This window comes from Lonchura striata, chromosome 1 (genome assembly GCF_050655825.1).
Source record: "Lonchura striata isolate lonStrDom1 chromosome 1, ASM5065582v1, whole genome shotgun sequence".
NCBI lineage: Eukaryota > Metazoa > Chordata > Aves > Passeriformes > Estrildidae > Lonchura > Lonchura striata.
The window spans coordinates 31,706,771-31,730,275 of NC_140703.1; the positions used below are offsets into that span (position 1 = coordinate 31,706,771).

At 41.6% G+C, this 23,505-nt stretch overlaps 1 protein-coding gene across 4 annotated transcripts in view; it reads right to left on the reverse strand.

Annotated features, from left to right (window-relative positions):
* Positions 1-4,204: 4,204 nt before the first annotated feature.
* Positions 4,205-23,505, reverse strand: part of CLCN1 (chloride voltage-gated channel 1) — a 60,857-nt gene continuing 41,556 nt past the window's right edge. For 3 of the 4 annotated variants that reach the window (XM_077781265.2, XM_085592141.1, XM_021549077.4), the window contains exons 9-23: positions 21,072-21,156; positions 18,606-18,707; positions 16,779-16,863; positions 16,210-16,359; positions 14,757-14,826; positions 13,437-13,547; positions 13,099-13,312; positions 12,274-12,407; positions 11,560-11,774; positions 11,338-11,443; positions 9,843-9,925; positions 9,037-9,075; positions 8,302-8,406; positions 6,331-6,417; positions 4,205-5,839 (exon numbers count right to left, since the gene is read on the reverse strand). In XM_077781265.2, coding sequence (XP_077637391.2) covers positions 5,444-5,839; positions 6,331-6,417; positions 8,302-8,406; positions 9,037-9,075; positions 9,843-9,925; positions 11,338-11,443; positions 11,560-11,774; positions 12,274-12,407; positions 13,099-13,312; positions 13,437-13,547; positions 14,757-14,826; positions 16,210-16,359; positions 16,779-16,863; positions 18,606-18,707; positions 21,072-21,156 — 1,982 coding nt within the window. In that variant the 3' untranslated portion in view covers positions 4,205-5,443. The remainder of the gene's footprint in view (positions 5,840-6,330; positions 6,418-8,301; positions 8,407-9,036; positions 9,076-9,842; positions 9,926-11,337; positions 11,444-11,559; positions 11,775-12,273; positions 12,408-13,098; positions 13,313-13,436; positions 13,548-14,756; positions 14,827-16,209; positions 16,360-16,778; positions 16,864-18,605; positions 18,708-21,071; positions 21,157-23,505) is intronic. The other variant, XM_085592136.1, reaches the window with a different exon arrangement.

The following is a 23,505-nucleotide window of genomic DNA, read 5'->3' on the forward strand; positions in this document are numbered from 1 at the left end:
TTTAGGTTTTTGTTTGTTGTTTTTTGAGGGCTTTTTAAAAATGTTATTTTTCTTAATCCTTGTCAGCCTCCCCTGTACTCTCTCCTGGTTTTGTGTGTGGTTTTTGTTTGTTTTGTTCTTTTGTTGTTGATGTTGTTATTTTGTGGTTTTTGTGGTTTTGGTTTGTTTGTTTGTTTGTTTTCCAAATGGCCTCTAACCTACTTTCTTCTTGAAATGTAGTGTGTCAAATGAAATCAGCTATTCCACATATGTTTAAGACTTGAGTCCCTGAGAAAACAAAATGTCTCTCGTCCTGGAAGTCATACCTCTGCATAGGAAAAATGTCTTTTTTCCTTAATTTCACATTATGCTGCAAAGATGCTGTCCAGCTGCTGAATGTTTCACCTAAAAGAACTCTTCTGTCATCATACTAGATTAGACTTACCCCTCAGTTAAGTTCATCTTCTCTGGATTTAGCTGCTGCCCCAGCATGAACCTTATTCTGTGGTATCTGCCCGAGGCTCTCATCTCCATTTTCTGCTTATTTCTTTGTTTAGACTAGATGGCAAACCTACCATATGTTTCTCTCACGTTGCTGTTTTACAATACCTCATATGTTACTTCTAAGTGATTAATGAGAAAGGTAACTAAAAAGGGCATAAGAGCATTCTTCCTGTACACCTCACTGGATCTGCACTTTGCCAGCTGCAAGGGTACTTTCTACACAGTTCCTCAGACAGATCCTATCTCCTGTGCCAGAGAAATTGCCAGTTTGAGTTAAGCATAGGATTCTGTGACATGTTTGGTCACAATCCAGCCGTCTCAGCTCCCATTTCTTTTCACAGCCTGTTTGCTTAAGTGCACTATAGAACTTTGAGGGGGGAGAGAAAAGCAGATTTTTTTTTTTTTTCATTTCAAATGTATTTCTCATAAACCTTCCATTACTGTTTCTTGCATTTGTTTCTGTGTGGGAAAAACCAGAAAAGCTTCTAACTTGAGTTTGTGTGGCTTTAATTCTGACTATATCTCAGTATACCTTTTAGCTTTACCTTCTGTTCTTCTAATTGAGTAGCCATTCAGTAAAGAGCCAGATACTAGCAGTACTTAGGTTGTTGGTCCTCTAAAGTAGGCAATTCACATTTTCATTTCTCTGCATTCTGTTTCATTTATGAATTTGCTACTGGACTTTTCCTCTGCTGGACGTTGTCCTCCGTATCAGGTGCAATTCTCCAAGTTGGCTAGGTATGTTTCTGTAACTGGTTTTACTACATAGCACAAGATGTTTGCAGTAGGAGCACACTAAAAAGACAGGATGGGAGCAGATGCTAATTTGAAAGACCAGTGCTTGAAGCAGTGATAGGTTTGGGTGAGATTACCTCGTTTAGCCATCACAGTAATCCCAGCAGTGTCCACAGCAGAGTCTTGCTTGTCTTACGATGAAGCTGCACTGGATCTTGATGGCAGCCAGCAAGCTGAGGGGAGCAGAGATGTGGCTCAAGGCACTGGAAACTGAGATGAAGAGTTTTCTGCTACTGCACAGCTGTGATTTGACAGAGGTGATGTTTGTGTGTGTGCCTGAGTGTGTGTGCAAAGGGTTGTCTGTCCAGGGGCTGGGAGGACACACAAGAACAGCCTGTGGCTCACAGTCAGGACCAGTTTAAGCTTGTCTCCCACAAGCATTAAAAACACAGCATTAAAAAGTTTCGCATCACATCTTAAGACCCTAATCCTAATGCTCAGGCATGGCTTTTATGTGTAAATTTTAATTATTGGTCTCAAGTATTGATTATATTTTTATGACAGCTGTGCCCAGATATCTGCTTATGTGGCTATGAGCAACTTAGTGCTTGCTGTGACTGTATTTTAGTAGTGTGTTTTTAATTATACCCTACCTGGGTTTGGTCTAATTTGGCAAAAAGGGATCTTCTCTTGCTGGTTATTGCTGGTCTTGTACTTTTTGGCCACAAAACACACACTTCTATACAGTATCCACATAACTGGCCAGAAGGGGGATGTTGTTTTTATAGACTGTCTCTCTGTTTCTACCTGTACTGTTTTTGTCCATAGGCTTAGAATTTCTTTAGTCACAAATGGCAACCAAAAATGTTACTTTGTTGAGGCAAATCTTTCTTGTTCATTTCCATGTGTTTTCTCCTTTATTCAGCTCATGGCCAAGTCTCTTAGTTGTGTCATAGCTACCTAAAGCCCCACTTGTTGTCTTACCAACATTGTCTTCCCTATTTTTTAAAATTCTTTATATTGATGAATTCAAAAACAAGACTGTGCTTTCACCCTTAACTGCCATGTGAAAGGAAGAGTTCACTTTTTTGCTAGATTTGAATTTCTGTCTGGATGGGAAGACCTCACAGCTGATACAAATTCTGAGGCTTGAGAAAAGAAAATTTTTCCCTGTAGCAAATCAAATCTGTGCTATTTGTACATGATGGGAGATGCGGGTTTTAAAGTGACAGATCAGTGTGACTTTGTTTGCTGGAAAAAAGTTTCAAGTTTAAATTTTGAGGGGGAGTGTAGTGGGATAGCCTGAGAGGGCACAAGCTTAAAGTTCCCTTGACAATGGTAGGTTTAGTATTATTTTTCTGCACATTTTGCAATTATTAATGTACTTGGCATCAACTCAGTGAAGATTTTATTGATAAGATGGAAGTGGAAACAACTTCAGCATTTGCAAACCATCTTTGCAGAGTGTTTTTTGTCCCATCCTGGCTCCATATGCATTTGCATGTATGAATAAAGGTGAGAAAATGGTGCAGATGGATGCTGCTTCTGTTCCATGAGTGGAGGCAATACCTGGAATGGATCTTGAGTAGTGTCCACAAAGAGCAGCAGTTACAGCCACCCTTCAGCTCCCCCCAAGAAAGCAATCCTGCTCCTCACAGTAACCCAGGCACAGCTGAAGGCACTAGGAATGGAGAGGTACCTGTGTGTGCATGTGTGGGCACACGTGTGTTCCCTTGCCATCTCAAGTGATAAGCCTCAAGATGCTTTCCAGGTTAGCCAGTGTTTCACTCCCCAAGCCTCTCCACGTGCATCATTTTTTGTTCCAGCTTCATGTCCCTCAGCTCACAATCTGTCTGTCGTGACTCACACACTCGCTGGCTTTGATTTAGACTCCCATCTGCTTTCTCAGAAAGTCACATCCCAGTTCTGCTGTAACACACTGTAGGAGAAGTGTGGGACTGGAGCAGAGCATATATCTGTATTCAGGAGAGAGGAGGGGGAGGTGTGCTGACTCCAGCCTCAAAGTTTCTCCTTGTCTCATCTGTCTCAGTGGATGCCTGTGGTTAAGCTGTAAAATATAAGTCTGCACAGTAAGGCTGGGGATGACTTTGAGAAACTCATCCTTCTTGAGTGTGCTTGGACCCTCAGACCAGATTTGGTCTCAGTGTTGTCCCTCATTGAATATTTATGATTTTGTAAAAGGAATGTCCTTTCTCCTCTGCTTATATAAGGGACTATCACGATTCACAGAGAGAAAAAAAAAAAAGGCAGTTGTTCTGCCTCTTCCCTGCAGTCAGCAGAAGGTGACACAAAGGTAGTGTGGAGGCCGTGCTGATGCCTGGCAGACACAGACGTGCCCCTCTGGTGGAGCCAAGCAGCTGCTGTGTGCCAGGGACTTGCCCTCAGATCACCACTGTCTCCTCACAAGGACAGGGTGGCTCCTGGTCATTGAGGCAGGGAAAGGATGTCCCCAGTTAGCTTATCAAGGGTGATCTTGTGCCTTAAACAGAACAGACCTGGTGGGCTCTGAATTCCAGACAGCAATAATAAATTTTTCTCTCTGCAAGAGATTAGTGGGGAAGATTTCCTTCTCCTGTAAGCTTGTCACAGACTCTCCCACCCATAAGCATCATCAAAGAGCAATTGGTGCAAGGTCAATCCTTGGAATTAAAGCCAGGAGGGAATTTTCCTTTGGTGACTGGGTAAGAAGTAATGATATTTCTGACTTGCTCCTGAGAGAGCTTATGGAAAATCATGTGTCAAAGTAGAACTGGTCACTCTAAGTTAGAGAATGCTTTACAAATACCAGGTAGGGGAATGAGATTACTTCCAACAATGTATTTTCAGAGCTTGGATTTCTTCTCTGTTGCTGATAAGTGGAAACACATCTAATAGGCTGCTTGGGACTGTATCTAAGTGCTATGAGACACCAAAAATATGTAGAAAAAGATGTAGACTGTTAGAAGAAGTTGCAGAATACACAGAATTTGGTTTTGCCTGTTTACTGAGAAAACCTCACAAGAGCAGTGAATTAAACAAAGCAGCATCTTACCTTTGGATGCCAAGGTTTTGCATGCATGACACGAACTGACAAGATGTCTTTTTGCAAGATGCAGATCTGCTCCAGATTTAGAACTGGAATAGAGAGGGATGCTGCAGACAAGGGTTGAGGTCTCTGCTGTTAGTCACAACAGAGAGAAGCTGGCAAAAGTGAGAGCTGGAATTCTCAGATCTGAGGTATGCAGAAATATGTGGAAAATAGGCAGGGTAGAATTACCAGGAAAAGAGAGCAGGAGTTTTCAGAAAGAAACCTGTTTTCAAGGTGTAGAAAATGTGTCTTCCCTCTGCTGTATTTCTTGGCAGCCTGCTAACACTCCATAATAATTTTTTTTTTTTCTTGAGTTCTTATATTTTAAGACTATAGCTGTGGAAAATTGTGAACAGTGATTCAGAGAGACAAACAGTTATTTGAAATATAGGTACATACATGCTGTTTTACTCCTCTTCCCCCAGTATTGAGGATGCCCTCACTTAAGATTTTCCCATTCTGTTTTAAAATTTCAGAGATGATAGGAAAACAAATAAGGTTTTCTCCCTTCTAGTGTTTTCTAAAGCCTTGGCTGAATTCAATATGAGACACATACCAAATACTTTCCTCCCATCTGTTTTTAGGGCATGGCTCAGCTGTAGGACAGAGGAGAAGCTCCTAACTGCATCCCCATCCAGGAAAATCCCAGACTAAAAATTGAGAAAGAATAAAAATGTTCTATGTGGGAATGTTTGGGGGGGGTGCAAGATAAGAGCCAGTGAAAAGGAGCTGCAGCAACACGGACAGGGTGGCAGTCAGAAGCAGCGGGATGCTTCCAGCCTGGAGGTCTGGCTGTGTTACGCTGCTGCGTGCAGACCTGGTGTGACTGGAAGGATGGCACCAGTGGCAAGTGAGAGCTGATCCTCCTCCACTTTCCACATGGCAGATTGACCCAGAGCATCGTGACTGTGCAGCAGTATCCATGTCCTGTTGCAGTGTGCTCTGCCTGCACTCCAGCCCCTCGCAGTCCACATCTGACACCTGCACACGCCTGGATAGTCCAGCAGCCTAATAGTCTGCACAGAGAATCATTCCTCTGTGAGGATTGCGAAGAACATCCAAAAGCTTCTCTTTGAGGAGGAAACACAAGAAGACTGGCTCACTGAAGAGTGTGGTGGACTGCTGCACTCACACCAGCTATAAGGGAACATCCTCATCCTCATCGTCATCTTCATCCAGGTCAGTGGTACGCAGGTTTATGTCCTTGAGGATGTCTGAGATGTTTTCAGCAACTCGCCCTGTCAGCTCCATCTCTTCCAACTCAGTATCCGTGGCATAAGCGGAGCTGGGGACTTCCCCCTCTTCCTGAGAGTGGGAGGGCTGGGGGGAGTGTGAGCAGGGGGGCAGGGGGCTCTCAGTGCCCAGGTTTGCTGCTGGCTCTGCTGCCACCGTGCTGTTGTCCTCTCGGCTCCACGCCTGAGCACCCTGCCCCACCTTGGTGGCGGTGGAAGTCCGGTTGATGTCACGGAAACTGGCAAGGGGTGGTCGGAGGCGAACCCCAGAGCGGGTGGAACCCTCTATTGCCTTCTGGAGCTGGAAGAAGAGAAACACTTCAGAAGAAAAACATGATAGGGAGGTTGGCCCAGCCCTGCCCAGCAGAAGTTCATCTACTCCCCAGGCTGAAAGGATCACAAATAGAGTCACAGCTCTACCTCTGGGGCCTATAGAGATAATCTTTTACAGTGCTGATGTAATGAAAAATTCCATGGTAAACAACAAATTCTACACCTCTTTCAGAAACAGTAATAGCCACCCAGTTAAGAGTGCTTATTAAGCCTGCACTCATGCAAAATATGAACCCGTTAACATCCCTGCAAACAACACCTGCTGCCTCCTCTGAAATGCAGTCATCCATTCCTTTACGTGGCTTCCAAAGGGCAGACTCAGAATTCAACATTGGATTGAAAATGTAGCGCTTGCAGTTATATATATTCCAGGTGGAACTTGCAGCACCTGTGAGTCACTGCAGTGATCCACAGGACACTTGCAGTCATTTAAGAGGCTGGCAGTGGATGTGTACTCACCTCTTCCAAAGCCAGCACTCCCCTCAGCTTCCCCATGCTGGTTACGTAGGCATGGCTGAGGCCCAGCAGTGAGAACAACGTGTGTGTCTAGGAGCAAAACCACAAAAGACCATCTCAGGGACTTTGAAAATGAGCAACACAGAACTTTGTGCTAGAGCTGGGACTCAGGATTTAGAAATGGAAATCACAAAGACACAAAACTGTGCAGTTATCCCAGTGAGAAATCTTCCCCTTTTGTATTTGCCAAATACTGCTCTTTGCTCCTTCTGCTGTGCAGCTGTAGTTGGGGCTGTGCTGATGTTGGGGAGCACATTCTCAAGGTCATTCTCATCCTGCAGCTGGTGGAGATTCACATACAACACCCTGTGTTGTTCATTTGAAGATCTACAGATCCTGTTTCATTTTGGTGCTGGAAACTGAGCTACGGTATAGTAATATGTAAAGTCAAAAACTGCTTAGGTTATTTATTGCAGTGCTTTCCTTATCAATAGAGGATTTCTTTTTTCCTGTCCCAGAATATTTTTCTGTGGAAGCTTAAGTTTGTTGCTGCTTATCCAGTGCAGTGAGAGCACTGAGAACAAGTTATTCTCTTTCTCTTACAAAGTCTCCTTGAAAGGACAGATATCACACTGCTATCAGTCTTTTCTTCAGCCTAAATATACCCCATTATTTTACTATTATATCACAGATCTGGGTTTCTAAAACTTTCCACAATCTCAGTGCTCATCTCTGGTATATTTCCAGCCTCCAGGTTCTTGAAGCTGAGCTCTAGCTGGACTTCACCTGTGGCATTACATGAAATCATTGTTTGACCTTTTTTTTTTTTAGCATCATGAGATACTGAATGGCATGTTCAAGTGTAAACTAGGAAAAATCTGATTTCTCAAGAACAAGACATTTTACTCTAATGTAAAAGAAAACCAGACTAGCTAAATATAGTTTGGTCATGATAAACTGTGATATTATTTTCATTGTCAGTAGTCTAACATTTAGCTCTATCTGTGCATACTTCATACAATTTGATTATTTATTCCTGGGTTGTTGTTTTTTTGTTTTTTTTTTTTGTTTTGTTTTGTTTTGGTTTGGGTTGGTTTTTTTTTTTGTGTGTGTGCATCCACGTTAAGTTGATTTGTCTGTTATTTCAGAGTTTCTCACTGCTCTTTTGTATGACAGGTATGAAACTTTCCCCATGATCAGCCTTCAGGTATAATTTTTGTAAGCCTATATTCTCGAAGATAAATGCTAGTGGTTTTCAGATTACTTCACCCACTCCTTCAGAAAACTAATTTGAACTATATATTAGCCTATTCTTGTTTTGCTCAAGGCTGAGATCTTATCAGTAATTAATTTGGTATAAGGCCTATGCTAACCATTCACATTAAATATTGATAAAAGCATGCACTGTGCACTTCTGCTTCAGTAGACTGCTTTCCCTTTCCACTGAGTAAAAGTTCAGTCCTATCTTCCTCCTGACACATGATGATTGCTTTACTCTCCTGTCATCCTTTGCTGACTCTAGATGTTGCATGATCCAGCTTCCTCTTTCCTTGTGCTTCAGTTCCATGAAGAGCCTGTGACACAGGCAGACTCTACACCCTGACAGAAACACCCTGAGAAATCCAGGAGTGCTCATTCCAGTGCTGCACACTGACAGGGCAGAGTGTAAATCTCAGTGTAATGCCTCAGCAGCAAGGCACACAATGCTGCTGTTAACGTAGCAGATTTTTTTTTTTTATCCAAAAGCTTTTTAAATAAATGGACATGGACTTCTTATCACAAAGCCTTTCATTTTGCAGGAGATTGGAGATATACACAGAAGATTACAGGAACAAGCTCACTTCTGTAGCTCCATGTGAAAGTGGCTGGTGATAGTAGTTGTAGGTGAAGACAAGGAGAAGAAATAAGTCATAGATTGGACTTGGAATGAGTGGAGAAGAGTGATGAATGCCTCAGGGAGACATCTGCACTCACCTTGTGCAGGGAGGTTCTCTCCACCAGTTGGAAAGGGGAGGGATCGACGCGGCAGCTGTCAAAGCACACGTTCTTGTTCAGCTCCTCCTGTTCCCAAGCATCTATCTGACACAGGAAAGAAGGGGAGTCACTCTTGCAGCTACCTGCACCATTGCTCTCTTGTGTAACCAAACTAGTCCCCTTCTCTGTTAATGCTTCTTCCTTCCTATGTACAGCATTCATCTTGTCTGTTATATCTCACCCCTCATGTTTCCCATCCCTTTTTTACCAGATTTCAAGTCCCTGTGGAAACAGGGCAATTCAGAGATTTTCTGAGAAGATGAAGTTTTGTTTTTAACTTCTTAAAGAGGGAGTGAACATCTTTAGCTTTCCTTTCTGAGTGCATCTTCCCCTTGTCATTGCAAGATAATTGATCCATTGTGTAAGAAATGAAGGAACAACGTGGGCCTACAGAAGGATTTAGATGAGGTAGCATCTGTGGAGGCCTCTAGTCCAAAACCCTGCTCCAGCAGGGCTGACTTCAAAGCTAGATCAGATTAGTCAGTCTTACCAGCACATCTAGCCAGTCTCTTCTTTTATGGGCGAGACTTGCCCACTGTGCCACTCCAAGAAGAAAATTGCTTTGGCTGTGACTTTATCTGGCAATCACTGGGGTTCCTGGAGTATTGCAAGTGATAGGAAATGGGTACAAGAAGCACTCATATGACCTCACTCAGTTTTTGCACCTGGGCTTACCTCTTCTGGTGTCATTGTCTCAATGACTTCCACTGGCTCCTGTAGGAGAAAACACTGTTCAGGACAGCCAAGGAACCCACAGTTTCACAGAGTACAGAAAAGGAAAGTCTGCACAGCCTCCCCACCCCATGTGGTCCCCTTTTTGTTCCAAATGGTGCATTAGATTTTCCAAGTGCTGAGATTTTCTTTATACTCATCCATTATACGGTGTACTCTGCCCTTGCTGTGCTTCCCTTGCCAATGACAATTCACCATGGAGTTCTGCTGGAGCAATTCAGGTGCCTAAATATGGCCATCTAATACTGATTTAGATGCTCTTGGGATATCCCACATGGGGTCCAACCACTGCCCTGGAGTGGATGGGTCTCCCATAAACTCTGTTATCCCCAAACCCTGTGCAGATGTGTCAGATAACCAAGGGCATTTAACATGACAAGAGCCAAAAGCATTTTTTTTTTCATTTTTCTCCATCTGTCCAAAACTGTTTGCCAAATGGAATAGAACTGTGTTTTATTGCATGTTAGCCAAAATATCATTAATTTTTTTCACTGAGAAAAGATGCCCAAACTCAATCATGATGGTTGCCTGACACCTGAGCACAGGTGACTCTTTAGGAAGATGCACACTCCTTTACAGTAATTACACCCTTTCTCCTTGGAGGGAGTTTCCCACTGATGCTGTCAGAGATCAGGACCATAATTGTGTCCATGCTTTAGCCAAATGCTGAATGCCTCAAATAGTAGTTTCTAGTTCCATTGCATTCCCTTCCTTCTTCAGGGTACTCCCAGGCTCTCTGTAGCCCTAACCTGGATGGTGCTCTCTGTTTCATGTGGACGGCTGCAATGGCACAAGAGCTGCTGGATGAGTTTCCTCAGACTCCTGAAACTGCCTGAAGGATGAGAACAGAACATGTGGATAAGAGAGAAGAACAAGTGAGAGACAAAAATACAAAGCCCCACACCTATCACATCCTCTTAGCCAAGGCAGGCTGGGAAATACTATGAGGGACACGATAGAGCTGGGCTGGTCACAATCTGGCATTTAGTTTGTAAGATGGTGTCTGGGACATTCCAGAATAAATATTCCCTTTCAACAAAGCATATCAACAAACTGGATGTGACAGGTGCCAAGGGGTGAGGAGTCCATGTGTTCTGCCAGCAGTGGAATGATAGGAATAGAAAAGACCAGAATTATACTCCTGGACAGGGAGTTAGCAAAGTGGAGGAGACAGGGCCTGATGCTGTTGTGGACAAGGCTGTGGAGGAAGTTTGGTCAGAAACAATGATAGCTGTGAGCCAAACAGAAAAAAGGAAAGCAAGGTCTCATGAAATCATTCCTGTTCCACTTCCTTTTGTTGTTCCTAGGTCACCCAGTTCTAGCTTCATGTAAAATGTTTTACGCATTGTCCTTCTTTTCAGATGTGGTTCTTTTTCTGCTTTGGTAGGATAGGTGGATGGCTGCCCCACCACTCCACTGCTCTGGAAGCATAAAGTGGATTTTTCTATGCCTTAGAGGTTTAGTCACACACGAGGAGTGTTAACGAATCAGAATGTGCTATATACTCTATTACATGTAACACTTGGGTGCCTAAAAGCATGAGCTAAAGCCCTACCCTCTGTACTCATTCTCAAGACTGGGCTACATCTCTGTGCTTACTCACTCTGCATATTTCAGGATGCATAAAGGATAAAAACAACCCACTATCCTGCATCACATATAAATGATAAATGAATCAGAAATTAGCTATGAGTACAGTCTTGAAAGCAAAGCTAATGCAGGCTGGGGTGTGACACAAAGGAGCACAATACATCAATGTTTGTCCATTACATTAATGCAGCTGAATCAAAGAGATGTGTGTCCAAGGGAGAAGCCTTCAGTTTTGGAGATGGCTGAGCTACTCAAAAACTTAGTGCAGATATTTAGCTCTCAGGCTGCTTTCCCCAAGGAGATTAATTCATGTGGTGAAGGAGCCAAGAGAAGGGACTGTTCTTTGCAGACTCTACAGAAAATGTCCAAGGAGTTGTTATTGCAAAGAATGGAGTGGGGAGACAGAGAGTCCATCCTTAGAGGGCCTACTTATTCCGTGCTCGCTGAGGGATCATAACAGAAGGTATTTCCAGGTATGTTACACTGATGTTGAGGTGCACTAACAAAATGTCTTTCATTGAGGAACAGCAGAGAAAGCTCTTCCTCTCAGTCTCTGGGAAATCAGCACCTCACACAGGCAGGTACACACAGTTAGCATGAAAGCTTCCCCAAGCTAGCTAGGATGTGGTTGAGCCATGACAGAAGGTACCATACCTGAGTGCTGCTGGGGCTCCAAGGTTTCAGGCATTTGTTTAAGAGGACTTGTTGGGCCATTTGGCTCCTCTGGGTAACTGGGAGTGGGACTTGGAGGACGAGGCAGCTGTTACAGAAAGGAGAGAAAATAAAGTTCACCTTCTGCCATTTATTTCTCAGCCTCCCCAAAAGCCTGCTTCTAAGAAGTCTCTGTGTTGTAGCCTGTCCACTTCTCTACCTCACCTCTCCCTTCTCCTCTGTATCCTCATCCTCATCGACATAAGCAAAAGAGTCGTGCTTCAGCTTTGGCAGGTTTGCCCAGGGTCCATCGTAGGGTGCCTCATTCAGCTTCTGCTGCATTTCTCTGTTGAGGAGCCGTCGCCGCTCGGGGCTGATGTGTGTCTGGAGGAGAGCCTGCAGTTCCGACCGCTCCACAGAGCCCAGCAGGATCATGGACTCTGCACAACACAGAGCAGGGGAGCCATTAAACCTCCTCAAGGTTTTGAAGGACCCCTTCCACATATCACCCCTTCCTCCTTCCAGCCTTTTCCAGGTGCTCAGGCTCGTGCTATCTAGAGCTGTACAAGAGTCACTGACCAGCCCTGTGGTGGCTCCTAGGCTGTGGGAAGGGACCTGGCTGTCCTGAGCTGTGCCACCCCCATGGATGCTCTTGGCTCATGCAGGATCCCAGGAGAGTCCTGTTATCACAGTTCAGTCTACAGACTTCCCACACACCTCCCTTATGTGCTGGATCTGCTTCACTGCCCACACTCCAGCTTCCCTGTCTGGCCAGCTGAAACAGCCGTCTGCCAAACATCATCCGTGGTGGGAGTTTTTTAGAATTTTTTGTTTTTATGTGGTAGGTCAACCTGCCTGCTTCACACCATGTAATTCAAAAGTTAGTTTCTCCAAGCTGAGACAGTCTTCAGGAAGGAACAGTTTCTCCACATTGCCTACCTGGCGAGTCCACCAAAGGCAGAGATTTCACTGTGGTGCTTTGGAGTACCTCTTGCAAGTCTCGGTATTTACAGTTGGAGGACACAAATTTCACATCTTGGACCATAATATCCTCAACAAAGATATTGTATTTGCTGTGAATTTAGGGATGATAAGAGGAAGAGTGAGCATATTAAAAATGTCAAGCACATAATTCCCTAAAGAAACACCTAAATTACTTCTTTTTTTAAAAGTGGTCAAAATACAGCTGCCAAATGATCTTCTGTGAGTGTAACCAGAGGGCTTTCCAAGAGTATAAATACAGATAACTGGATTTACATTACAGTTGTATTCCACTCTGCTACCCCCACCATAAAATACACACATGTATACATATATGTATAGGTGGTTTTATATACATACCTATGTGTATGATATATACAAGAGAGAGGAAGACATTTATAGGAATGAGTTTTGCTTCAAGCAAAATATCCAAATAAAGTATTTCAAACATTTGCTGGGGAAAAAAATATCCAAACCCCACTGAATTAAGATAAGTGAGACTCCTGATTTTTAAATTTTTAAGCTGAGGCAATTTGGAAATATTAACAAAAATTCAGTAGCATTGCATTCAAACTTGTGCTTTCAGTGAAAAAAAGAAGAGTACTTTTCTCCATTTTTGTGTATGAAACCTAATTCTACTCCAACACTTGTTTTTTCTTACTGCAGGCCTATTCTGCCTTCTTAATTCCTTTGTAGTACTGGACCCTTTTCATAACCTTTTATTCCCCTGTGGTCTTAACTCTCTCCTGGTTTATTTCCTTTCCACCTGTTTTGCTACTCTACCTTATGTGATTCCAGCCCAGGTCTGGCAGGTAGGGCAACTTCTTCACCTGGATGATACTGTCATAGAGGCTGGGCTGCAAACTCTGGGCTACCATGTTGGCAAGAATGACAGCCACCATCATGGGCAGGATGTGAGAGATCTGACCCGTCAGCTCGAAGCAGATGACAGCAGTGGAGACAGTGTGGCTCACCGCTCCTGTCAAAGCTGCTGCACCTTTCCCAGGTAGGAGGAGGAACAGGGAGAGAAGACAACTGTCATATAGAAACAGCATATCATGTCAACTGGAAAATTGCAGCAGTGGGACCAGGTGAGGAAAAAGGAAGACATGGAGGCTCACCAATGACAGCATATCCTCCAGGTAAGATTTGGTAGAGAATGTCGTCAAAGAGGATCCCATTGGGAAAAAGCGATGCCATGATTTCCCCAATGAGACGTCCAAATGCAGCACCTGAAAAATATCACTGACAGTTACGGAGTTAACATTTAAGGAACATCCAGTCTGCTGTGCAGCTGTGCTGGGCAATCACCTGGGTATTTTCTAACAGAAAAAAAGATAAAGCTTATATTAAAATAATACTTGTAACTAAAGAGTAGATCTCAGTTACAAAATACAGAAGTTTGACTCCAAGAGGAAAAAAGGGTACTAAGATTGGTAAATAGAGTTCACACCTCGTTCATTCACTTGGGCACACCAGGCACAGCAGTAGCTGTGATTCCCAGGCTGGAGGACATATTTTCAGACTGTGTCCAGTGTCAGTCCAGATCACAGTTGAGGCCTTTTAGACTCACATTCTGTGAATGTCTAAACATTAGAATCACAACTTAGAGAAAAATTTTTGTAAGAAGGGACTTCTGGAGCTCTTGTTCTACTCCTGCTCAGAAAAGGGCTGATTTAAAAGTGAGATGGAGTCACGTATATCTTGTTTGAATGCATAGAAACAAACTATTTGCCTTGCTGTCTAAATCTTTTCCTAATACAGCCTTGATGTTGGTTAGCCTTCATCACTGCAAGGGTGTGGTACTGCCTCATGTTCAGTTGCTGCCTGCCAGAGCTCAGGGGTCCTTAGAGCACCTTGTTTCATTTGAGAGTTGTGGGTACTGAATGCTGAGCATCTTGAGCTTGTATAGTTCAGTCTAACACAGCCTCTCTTTCTTAACATTAGCATCATATTAATTTTTTTGTTGTGATTGGAATTAAAACCTGTTAAAAGTAGATAAACTTTTTATGTTATCGCATTTCAGCCAGAAGAAAGGAGTAAGTGGTAGATTACATTGTGGGTACTAGCTTTGAGGTTATCTCTTCTGGCTGGCTCTCAAGGTTGAAAGGAGCAGCTATTATTAATTGTAGGGTGGAAGTTTCTCTGTAAGTGAAGAAGCATAAAGATTAGAAGGGCATGGCTCAGCATGTCTCCCCAAGTGTGGCCTTCCTTATGTAAAAGGGTAGAGATTACCTACTTGGTATTTGGTTTCAGGGGGTTGAGGAAATGTCAAAAGCAGAGACCCAGAGGCTGGTTTATGGACTGCTAATCAGGTTGTCATAGACATCAAGTGATGACTCCTCATATGCCAGATGAACCCTGCTGGATGTGTAGGCAATGTCTCTCCTATTCTCTCCCCCTGTCAGATGAATATGCTGCAAAACAAAATTGAAACTCACCTAATACAAAAACAGGCATGAAGCCTCCACAGGGGATTGGCATCGTGGTGGCAATGACAGCCATGCAGAACTAGAACAGAGGCAAAGGGTGCAGTTGTTACTGAGCATCAGTAGCATTTCCTGCTGCCCCACTCTGTGCCCAGCCTGGCTAAAGAGACCAGAAAGCTGCTGAGGTGTAGTATTGCTAACTGAACTCTGTTTTTGCAGTACCAAACCTGGCCAAACAAAGCTGAAAACTGACTATACTGCAGTGCAGAGTCAAGCCAGGCCTTTGCCCAGAGTCATTATAGCAGTGCCTTGGTTATGTGGTCTATCCCAATGCTGAATATATCCAAAAGAAAATCAAGAGCAGTTATCTAGCGAGTAGAGAAAGCCTTTGGTTACTTCTAGTGACTGAGGGTACAGCTCCTCCAAAGGCAAACAGATGGACTGAGGACAGACACACCCTGTAGTCCACTTCTCTTTTCCACTCCTCTTCAAGTAAGCAAGACCTTTTCTGCTTGGTACACTGTAATAAGAATTATCACAGAAGGAGAACCCTTAATTAGTGGTCAAAATTTTGATAGAGTGTTTTACTTTAGGTGGAAACAGTTGTGTTATCAGTCATTGATATCTGTTCTTGGTCTACTGAAATTTTCAACTGACATTGCAAGGTAGCCTCAGCTCTTCTGCCCCTTCACAATAAGTAAATAATAAAAGAATTAGCACCTATTCTGTGATATTTGTATCCATCTATCTTTCATCTTAGGAAAACCTCCTTTTTGCTACTTTTATTTTGAACTGTGATGTCTTCTTTCAAATGTCTCTTTCTTTTTTTTTTTTTTTCTCTGTCCTTTGTCAATTACACAGCTGATCAGAGGCTGAACAGTTGCAACTTCCACAGACCATGTCAGCTCAGAATTTTTAATCTGCTGTTGCTTTCTGGGAAGTGACCAAAACTGTTTCCAGCTTCATTTCTCCATCAAGTTTGGATGGACTGCTAAGAAATCCTTGAGCCTCACACAACTATAGATTGTGCTTGCATATTCCTATTTGTCCCCTATCTGAAGTCAGAAATATCAAATAGGCTGTATCAGACTTCATTTAGATAAAATACAAATTACCTGAGAGCTTTTTAGTCAAGTATTTATTTTGTTAGTATTTGAGAAATCTTTCCTGATTTAGTTTTCCCTACCAGCTACTATATAGTGGATACCAAAGGTCATTCAGCAGGATGCATGAGGAGGGTGACCTAGGGAGCAGAAAAGGCTACTATATTAAGGAAACTATTCCCTAATAATTTTGCTCATTTGAAATGGACAAACATCACATCAGAAGATGTAGGAATCCATTGCAGCTCTAGTGCTTCTTTCATTACCCAGCAACTCCTCATTGGCTCTTCACAAACTGCTTTACAAAAGGGAAGAACATTCAGTCTGAGTGGAGAAGGGTTATGGTGAGCCAGGCTTCCTACCTTTACGAGGAAGAAGAGCAGGATGGTGACAAAGACACTGACTTTAGGATGGATCCAGGCAGCAGATTTCCCTAGGATCTGGGTGTCCCCAGAGTGTTTGATCCAGGTATAGTTATCAAAGAGAGTGCTGATGGCTTCCCGTGGCATCAACTAAACAGCAAAAAAACAGGTATGAGTCACGAGATCAGAGGGAGTAAATATTCTATCGCTATTACAAGGAAACAGAGGAGATTTTTACTGTGGGAATTCATGACTGTGAGACTTAATTAACATTTCTAATCTTCAGGAAGAGAGACAGAACTTTATTCAAGCAGGTGAACTTTACTCAAGCAGGTGAAGAGATAACTGCTTTTACACATAGGGTAACATATTCCTTATTATTTGCTTTGAAGAATGGACCTTTTTCAAGTTTTCTATGAAGGAGGTAGCAGAGATCATGCAGTGCCTCCTGAGTCCAAACTCCTCCCATATCGTTCTTCCCTTTTCCCTGACACAAGGTTATTGGGGCAGAGAATAAGGAGATAACGTTCCAAAGTGCACAGAATTGGTAATATAGTTTCCAGTCTCACCTCTCCTGCCATGAACTGCCCAAATCCATGAGGAAAGGTCACTGATGCTATACAGAAGGTTATAACTGCAGGGTATATCAGTCGGCTGTGAAGAAAGTTAGTTATTACAATATGGCCTCGCATTCTGTTCTTGTAGCACCTTCACTTCAGGACTAGGAATGCTATTTATGGGGAGCTCTCTGTATTTGTATCCATTGTTTTGGATTACTGGTAGTTTAACGCCCTGCTCCACTAATCATCATAATTCACAGAGTTCACCTGTCAGCAAAACCCTATTTTTTCCATCAGAGTTAGTATAATAGGAGGGATGGAGGAAGAGAGGGATGTACAACATGCACAAACTTGAATACATAGGAGGAATGTGTGTTTGCAGTGATGTGTTGACCTAGTATCAAAAGCCACTACTTCTCTCATTTGTCCTGATTTTGACAATCTTGCTTCTTCATCCCCCATGCAATGTATCCTGTCCTAGTAGATTTAAATGTAGGGTTTTTCATACATTTCTGCAGGCAGCCCCTGGTGCATTGATTCTTATGGGGAAAACTGCTTCTCTTACCACTGAATTGCGGACTCAATCACAATTTTGGGGAAGGTGTCCTTGGTAGCCAGTGGGTCTAGCAGTGCCAGGCCAGTGGCAGGACAGAGGCTGAAGCCATCTGTGTTTTCTTACTGCTGTGTCCAGTCCAGGGTGGGTGTCTGGGTAAATTGTGACACTTCACAAGACAACATAAGCCTAAACTGCTTCCACATGCTGGATTTATCCTGTCATGTGTCCCTTGGCAAGTTACTGTTTCCTACAAGAAGCGTTGGCTGATATTTAGGAAGACAAAATATAACCTTTAATTTGATTCAGTCTAAGGACCTAAAAAATTCTGAGAAATCAGTGAAAAGTAGGTTCCTATTTTTCAGGCTTGGCTCTACTTCTGTATTAACTTGATGTGATAGTCCTGCTGCTGCTTGTGGGTAAGGTTACATGATGAAGAAAGATGTTTTTCCTTCCACATAAGAAAGTAAGTTAATTTGAATTTCTGGTTTTCTTCTGGTCAGGCCTGCGGCTGGATAAGAAATAGAGTCCTCCATGCCTCTCAACCTCAAAAATTCTCATAGTATCATATCTTTCTCTGTAAAGAGACTGAAGACATTTGCAGCTAGCCACCATTTCTTGTCCAAGTTATGAACTTTGGAGGTTAGGACTTTATTAGAGAGGGGAAAACAGTATCTTCAAGTGTCCTGTAAAAACTTTAGTGTCAAGACACTTATTTATTTTGCATTTCTCTTCCATGTTGCATTTCACACCATTTGGTTGCTATCAGTTTCAGCTTTTGGTTCATAAGAATGGAGCACATTCCTTACATTTTTGCCAACACTTTGATTAAAAAACAAATACATGTTTTAAAAACTTAGTTCGATTTCAGCTGTATTTAATTTTCTTTAAATATAAACAGTCTTGAATTTTTCACAGATCCTAAAAAACCCAACAAACCAGAAACAGCTTGATTTTAAAAGGCATGATCATTGACTTTCTAATTAAAAATGTTTTCTGTCCAATGAATAGTTTGCCATATCCTCTTAACAAATATTGCAGTCTCCCTTCCAAATCAAGAAGCTATTTGAAACTATGTAGGCTGATCAAAAGGAAAATTCAGTGAAGGAAAAATTCTCTTGATATTTGCAGAGATCTTACTCTCATACAGGAACAGTTTCTCATATTTTTACTATCTTACACATGCAATAGGTCTACTGTCTTCCAGAAAGCATTTGCTACTATCCAATACCAGTAGGTGTAAGAATCTGGTCCCTAAAGAGAGTATCTTCACAAGCACTCACTATTTGGTGAGAAACTGGCTCAGGGCTTTATGACGTCGGATGCCCAGGACCACTTGGCGATTGAGATAAACAAAAAAGGCTCCAAGGAATCCAGAACATATGCTAAAATGGAGAAAAAGAAATAAAATCATACCAAATAACAGAATGCGCAAACCATCAACCAAGAATGTTAGTTTAAGTGGTTTAATCTTCAGCTGCTCATGAAGTCTTCTGAATGTCACCTAAAGGGTTACTCCTACATCAGCTCATTTGAAGATATTGGCTCCCTGATGAAAGAGGAGAATTATCTTGGACCTCTGTCATGCACACTACCATTTTACCAATTTTCTCTTGCTGAGAGGGGAAAATATATAAAATAATTTATAAAAAGAGATTGACAGTTCTCAGTGGGGGCTCTTGAAGAGCAACCAGTCAAAGACCAGTATTGTCAGAACTTAAACATCAGATTGGAACAGAAAATAGTAAAAATGAAGGCAGTTTTAAGTATGATTCAGTAAAATTATACGCCTATAATAATTACTAATACTGATAGGAACTCTGGTGCCTAAAGCAAAGTGTATCAGCTCTATGATCCTAATCACTTAGGCTTGTGCTCCTGATTTTAATAAAGTAAGGAAAAAAGTGTAGTTGTCTAAGGATTGGTGTGATCCTTAGGCTCTGTAGCTTAATGAGACTGGGATAAATAGAGCCTAATACTTGAATATGAAAAGGAAGAGTGAAAAAAGACTGCATTTAGAATTGGTAAGGGGAAGCTTTATTTCAGGTGGCAAGCAATAACCCAACATAATTCTGAGGATAAACACTGAATATATTTTTTAATTAATTTCTAGAATTAATGGACTTTTGCTTTGTTAAGTTATGCATGTTTTTGCCAAATCTCATTAAATTAATTATTTTGTCTACTTAAAACATTGTACATCAAAATAATCTGGCTTTATAATTTAAAATTGCACAGAAACACATTTTAACTAAATATAAAGCTTTTCACAGACAAACATGTTCAATGAATTATTCTTCAATATATTAAGCTATCACTGATTAAAACAGTGTTTAAAATAGACCTGTCCCTTAGGCAATATATAATCCTAAAGACTTCAGAGTCAACTGAATTGCTCTATAATATTTTATATTAAAATATATGTCTTTCCATTCATGTCTGTCATTTAATCTATAATCTGGAAGTGCTCCTTCTGTATAGATTATGCAAATTAACACTTGGTGACACAGAAAAACAAGATCTACCCATTGATATTGCTTGTCCCACCTGAAGGTGAAGAAATATGTTGGGTAGAAAGAGAGTTAAACTTTGAGACTTAATGTTAAGAGAATTTGGGGCATTCCAAGTTGGCATCAGGACAAGACTATCCAAGCCTTTGGGGTTGTTTTTTATTTTAAAGACCATATTGGACACCCAGGCATTTGAAAGCATTTTGCAGTGCCATATATTCCTTTCCTAGCCTATGTGCAATGCTGAAAAAAGCCATCTCTGTCAACTCTGTCTGAAACATAGTGACAAGAAGTTTTGCATTCTAACAACCAGCTGTAAAATCACAAGGATCTAAACCAGTAGATTCCTCCAAGTTCATTAGGCAAGGCTGTTTAAGGGGAAGAACAAAGTGAATACATGTTGCTAGCAAAAGCTCCTGTGTATTCACAGATTTTTCAATATATCTGATGTCTTCAAAAAAACCCACTTGGTTTCATATTCAAGTAAATTAGTAGGAGAACAGCCTACTAAAATAAGCTGGAAAACCTCAAATATATTTCTGGTCTTGCAAGAGAATATGTTCACAGCACCAGCACAGGTGTTTGTTCCTGCAGTGTATTCCTTTTGTTACTGCTCTGAAGTGATTTCCCTGGAGTCTCCCTCAAGCTCTAACCAGAGATTTTTTTCCCACAGTAATTCAAAATTCATATTTTCTTTAGTATTTCCCAATTTTCATTTTTCTTAAATTTATTCTTTCATTTCCTCCAAATGAACCATTATTCTCACTGAATCCTATTACTTTTGGTTACCCTTGTCACCATGTCGGGTATACTAACCTCTCTCAAAGAGGATAATCAGTCTGAGTTTGTGAAAAGGAAACTTCAGGTTAAACCTTTTGTTCCATCTTTGTCATGTGAAAAGGCCATGCTCGTTGGATCAATTCATTTGGGGGTAATGTCAAAACAATTAAAGAGCCATTCTGCAAATCTATTCCCAGAACTTTGACCAAGTTAGACTTTTTTTTTTTTTTTAACCTCCAAGTTTAATTTCTGAAAAAGATATATGGAAAGGAAATAAAAACACTTTAACAGTACTCATATTTCTTTCCCTAGCCATTGTGATACACGGGCACCATTTCTGAAGGAAGAATTCCAACAAATAGAGGACATATTTGTGACAACCAAAATGACTAGAAGTGATGTTTGGCAGATCATATTATAACCTCTGTAGAGCAAGGTGTCAGTTTCCTGGGAACTTACCCTATTATAGCAAAGGCTGGCAGCTCTTGCAGATCAAAGGGGAAATCCATACGGAAGTTTGTTCTGAACAGGGCTGTGATGGTAACTGTGAGAGACGAAAGGTAGACAAGGAAAGAAAATAATGAGGTGAGAAGTTAAATGCAATCAAAGCTAGGGGTAGGGACAAGGAAACTGGTTTATACAAACTCCTGTGTGGTTTCCTGACATTATATACATTATTACAGATTGGCAGACTGCTCTGATTTAGTAGGTTCTATTTCTGAGCACTTGCAACCCTAGCACTCTAGATGGTCTAGGTTTGCTTTCAGAGAATTTATGCATTATTTTTAGCATCAATCCCTGATTTTTACAGTGTTTTCTTTTCTTTCTTGTCTTTTACCATCCATTCACTATAAAAAGAAAGCTCTTCTGGTATCCTTACTGGCCAAGAGGTCTCTTTGCTCAGGCAGGCAGTGCCCGCATATCTGAGGAAATATCACTTCTCACAGTTGTGATTGCCTTCCAGAAACAAAATTCAGATCTTCACTGAAGTTACAGCTTCAAAATTCTTGACTGGTACCAAAACAATGAAAGGATTAGAAATGAGAGATGGAAAAGATCAGCTCAGCCTCATCTTTTCCAGCTCACCCCTCCTGGTAGTGCTGCTCTGCTACAATGAAATGTTGAAACCTGAGCTGCTTTTGTCTGGAGGTGTGTTATTGTGTGGAAACAATAAACATCTGTGTGCCAACAGGTGAAGGATGAATCAGCAATTCAATACAGAGTAGAAGGGTAGCTGAATGAGGATGGATATAAATCCCAACTTGCCCTGGATGAAGGAATTATTTGTTCAATCAGGAAATAAAAGAAGCAGTAAAAATCTAGCATATGATAACAGGAAGCATTAAGTACTTATTATTTGGTCAGACAGAACTAGGTTTAGAGTAATAATTTAATGAGGTCTCAGTGGGTTACATTACCTAAGATAGCTAAACCTAAAACTGCATTCTACTATCCAAATTGGGAAGATCTTACTCCCTGTCTCTTACCCCTGCTCGTTCCCTCCCAGCTGTACTATTGTTCTCCTCTCCCCTCGGGCCCACTCTGACACATCACAGCTTTCTTTGAGTTCCTTTGCCTCATTAAAACCTGCCAGAAAACCTGTCTATTCTTTCCTTGGATTACTCCTTTGTCAGGGCAGTGAGTTGAATTGAGGGAAACAGCAAACACGGAGATGGCACCAGGGAGGGTTAAAAGAACAGTCAGGCATGGAAGATGGTGAAAAGCAGGGTGTCCTCTTTTTTGTTAGATCAGCCCAAGAAAGGGATCATCTCAAGTCAGTTTTAGGAAGCAGATTGTCCAAGCCACTAAATGGCAGAGCATTAGAAAGTATAGTAAAGTAATTTTCAAAGAGCTCTGCTGCAGGGTGGCAAAAATGACCATAGGAAAGGAAAACAGGCGCAGCATTTAGTCTGGGTCATTCTTGGTTCCATCTCTACTCCCACATGAGAGAAAGAGATTTCCACAGAGAGATTCATGCCACCTGTTTACACCCTCTTTCCTGAACCATCCTGAAATGGAATGTTTAAGCCCTTTTCTCTCCATTGGCTACCAAATGTACTACTATAGAGTATCTGTCCAATTCTTATAAGGCTAGAAGTAAAAAGGAATGTGAAAGTAGTTAATGTGAAAGTCTACTTAAAAATAGGTTTGAACTTTAAGATAACACTGAGCCACATGTAGAAGAAGCAGGAAGAAGGCAAGGCATGAAATCCTATAGCAAATAAGATGAAAGCTGGGGACATGGTAAAACAGAAATCCTGCAAATTGCAGAACTCCAGCCTTCCATGACTGGCAAAGAGGGGCTCAAGCTGCAGCCAGAGTGGTTGGCAAAAAAACAGATGTTATTTGGAAGGTACAGATAATGGTGTAAAGCCAACCAACAAAGCCATGAGTATCAAGACACCAGCAAAGATTCTATGGGTCTAAGAAATAAAAGAAGTTTGGTGAGATGCTACACAACTTATTTGCATCTGTCATTCTGGTGTGATCACTTCTCTACTCACTTCTTCCTGATAGCAGACATAATAGAAAAACCTTGCATGAACAGAGACTGAAAAGACTGGGTGTGTAACTTTTGAAAGGTAATAAATGAGCAAGAAAAGACATGAAAGACAAGTTAGAGCAGATATGATAAAAGATCATAAAATAATGAATGACTTAGCTAGAGAGACGTTCCTAGTTCCTTAATACAAGGACAAGGAGACTGACAACACAATGAAAATACAGAACTGTGAAAATGAATGATTTTTCAGAGCCACTTGAATCATGGAACTTTTTAACCTAGACAGTCAATGAAGAAGAACTTAAGGAGCCATTAATATGGGTATTAAAGCTGTCTGGATGATTTTGAAGAAGGGGTAGGAGTCAAGATGTTTTAGGAGTAAGCTAATTT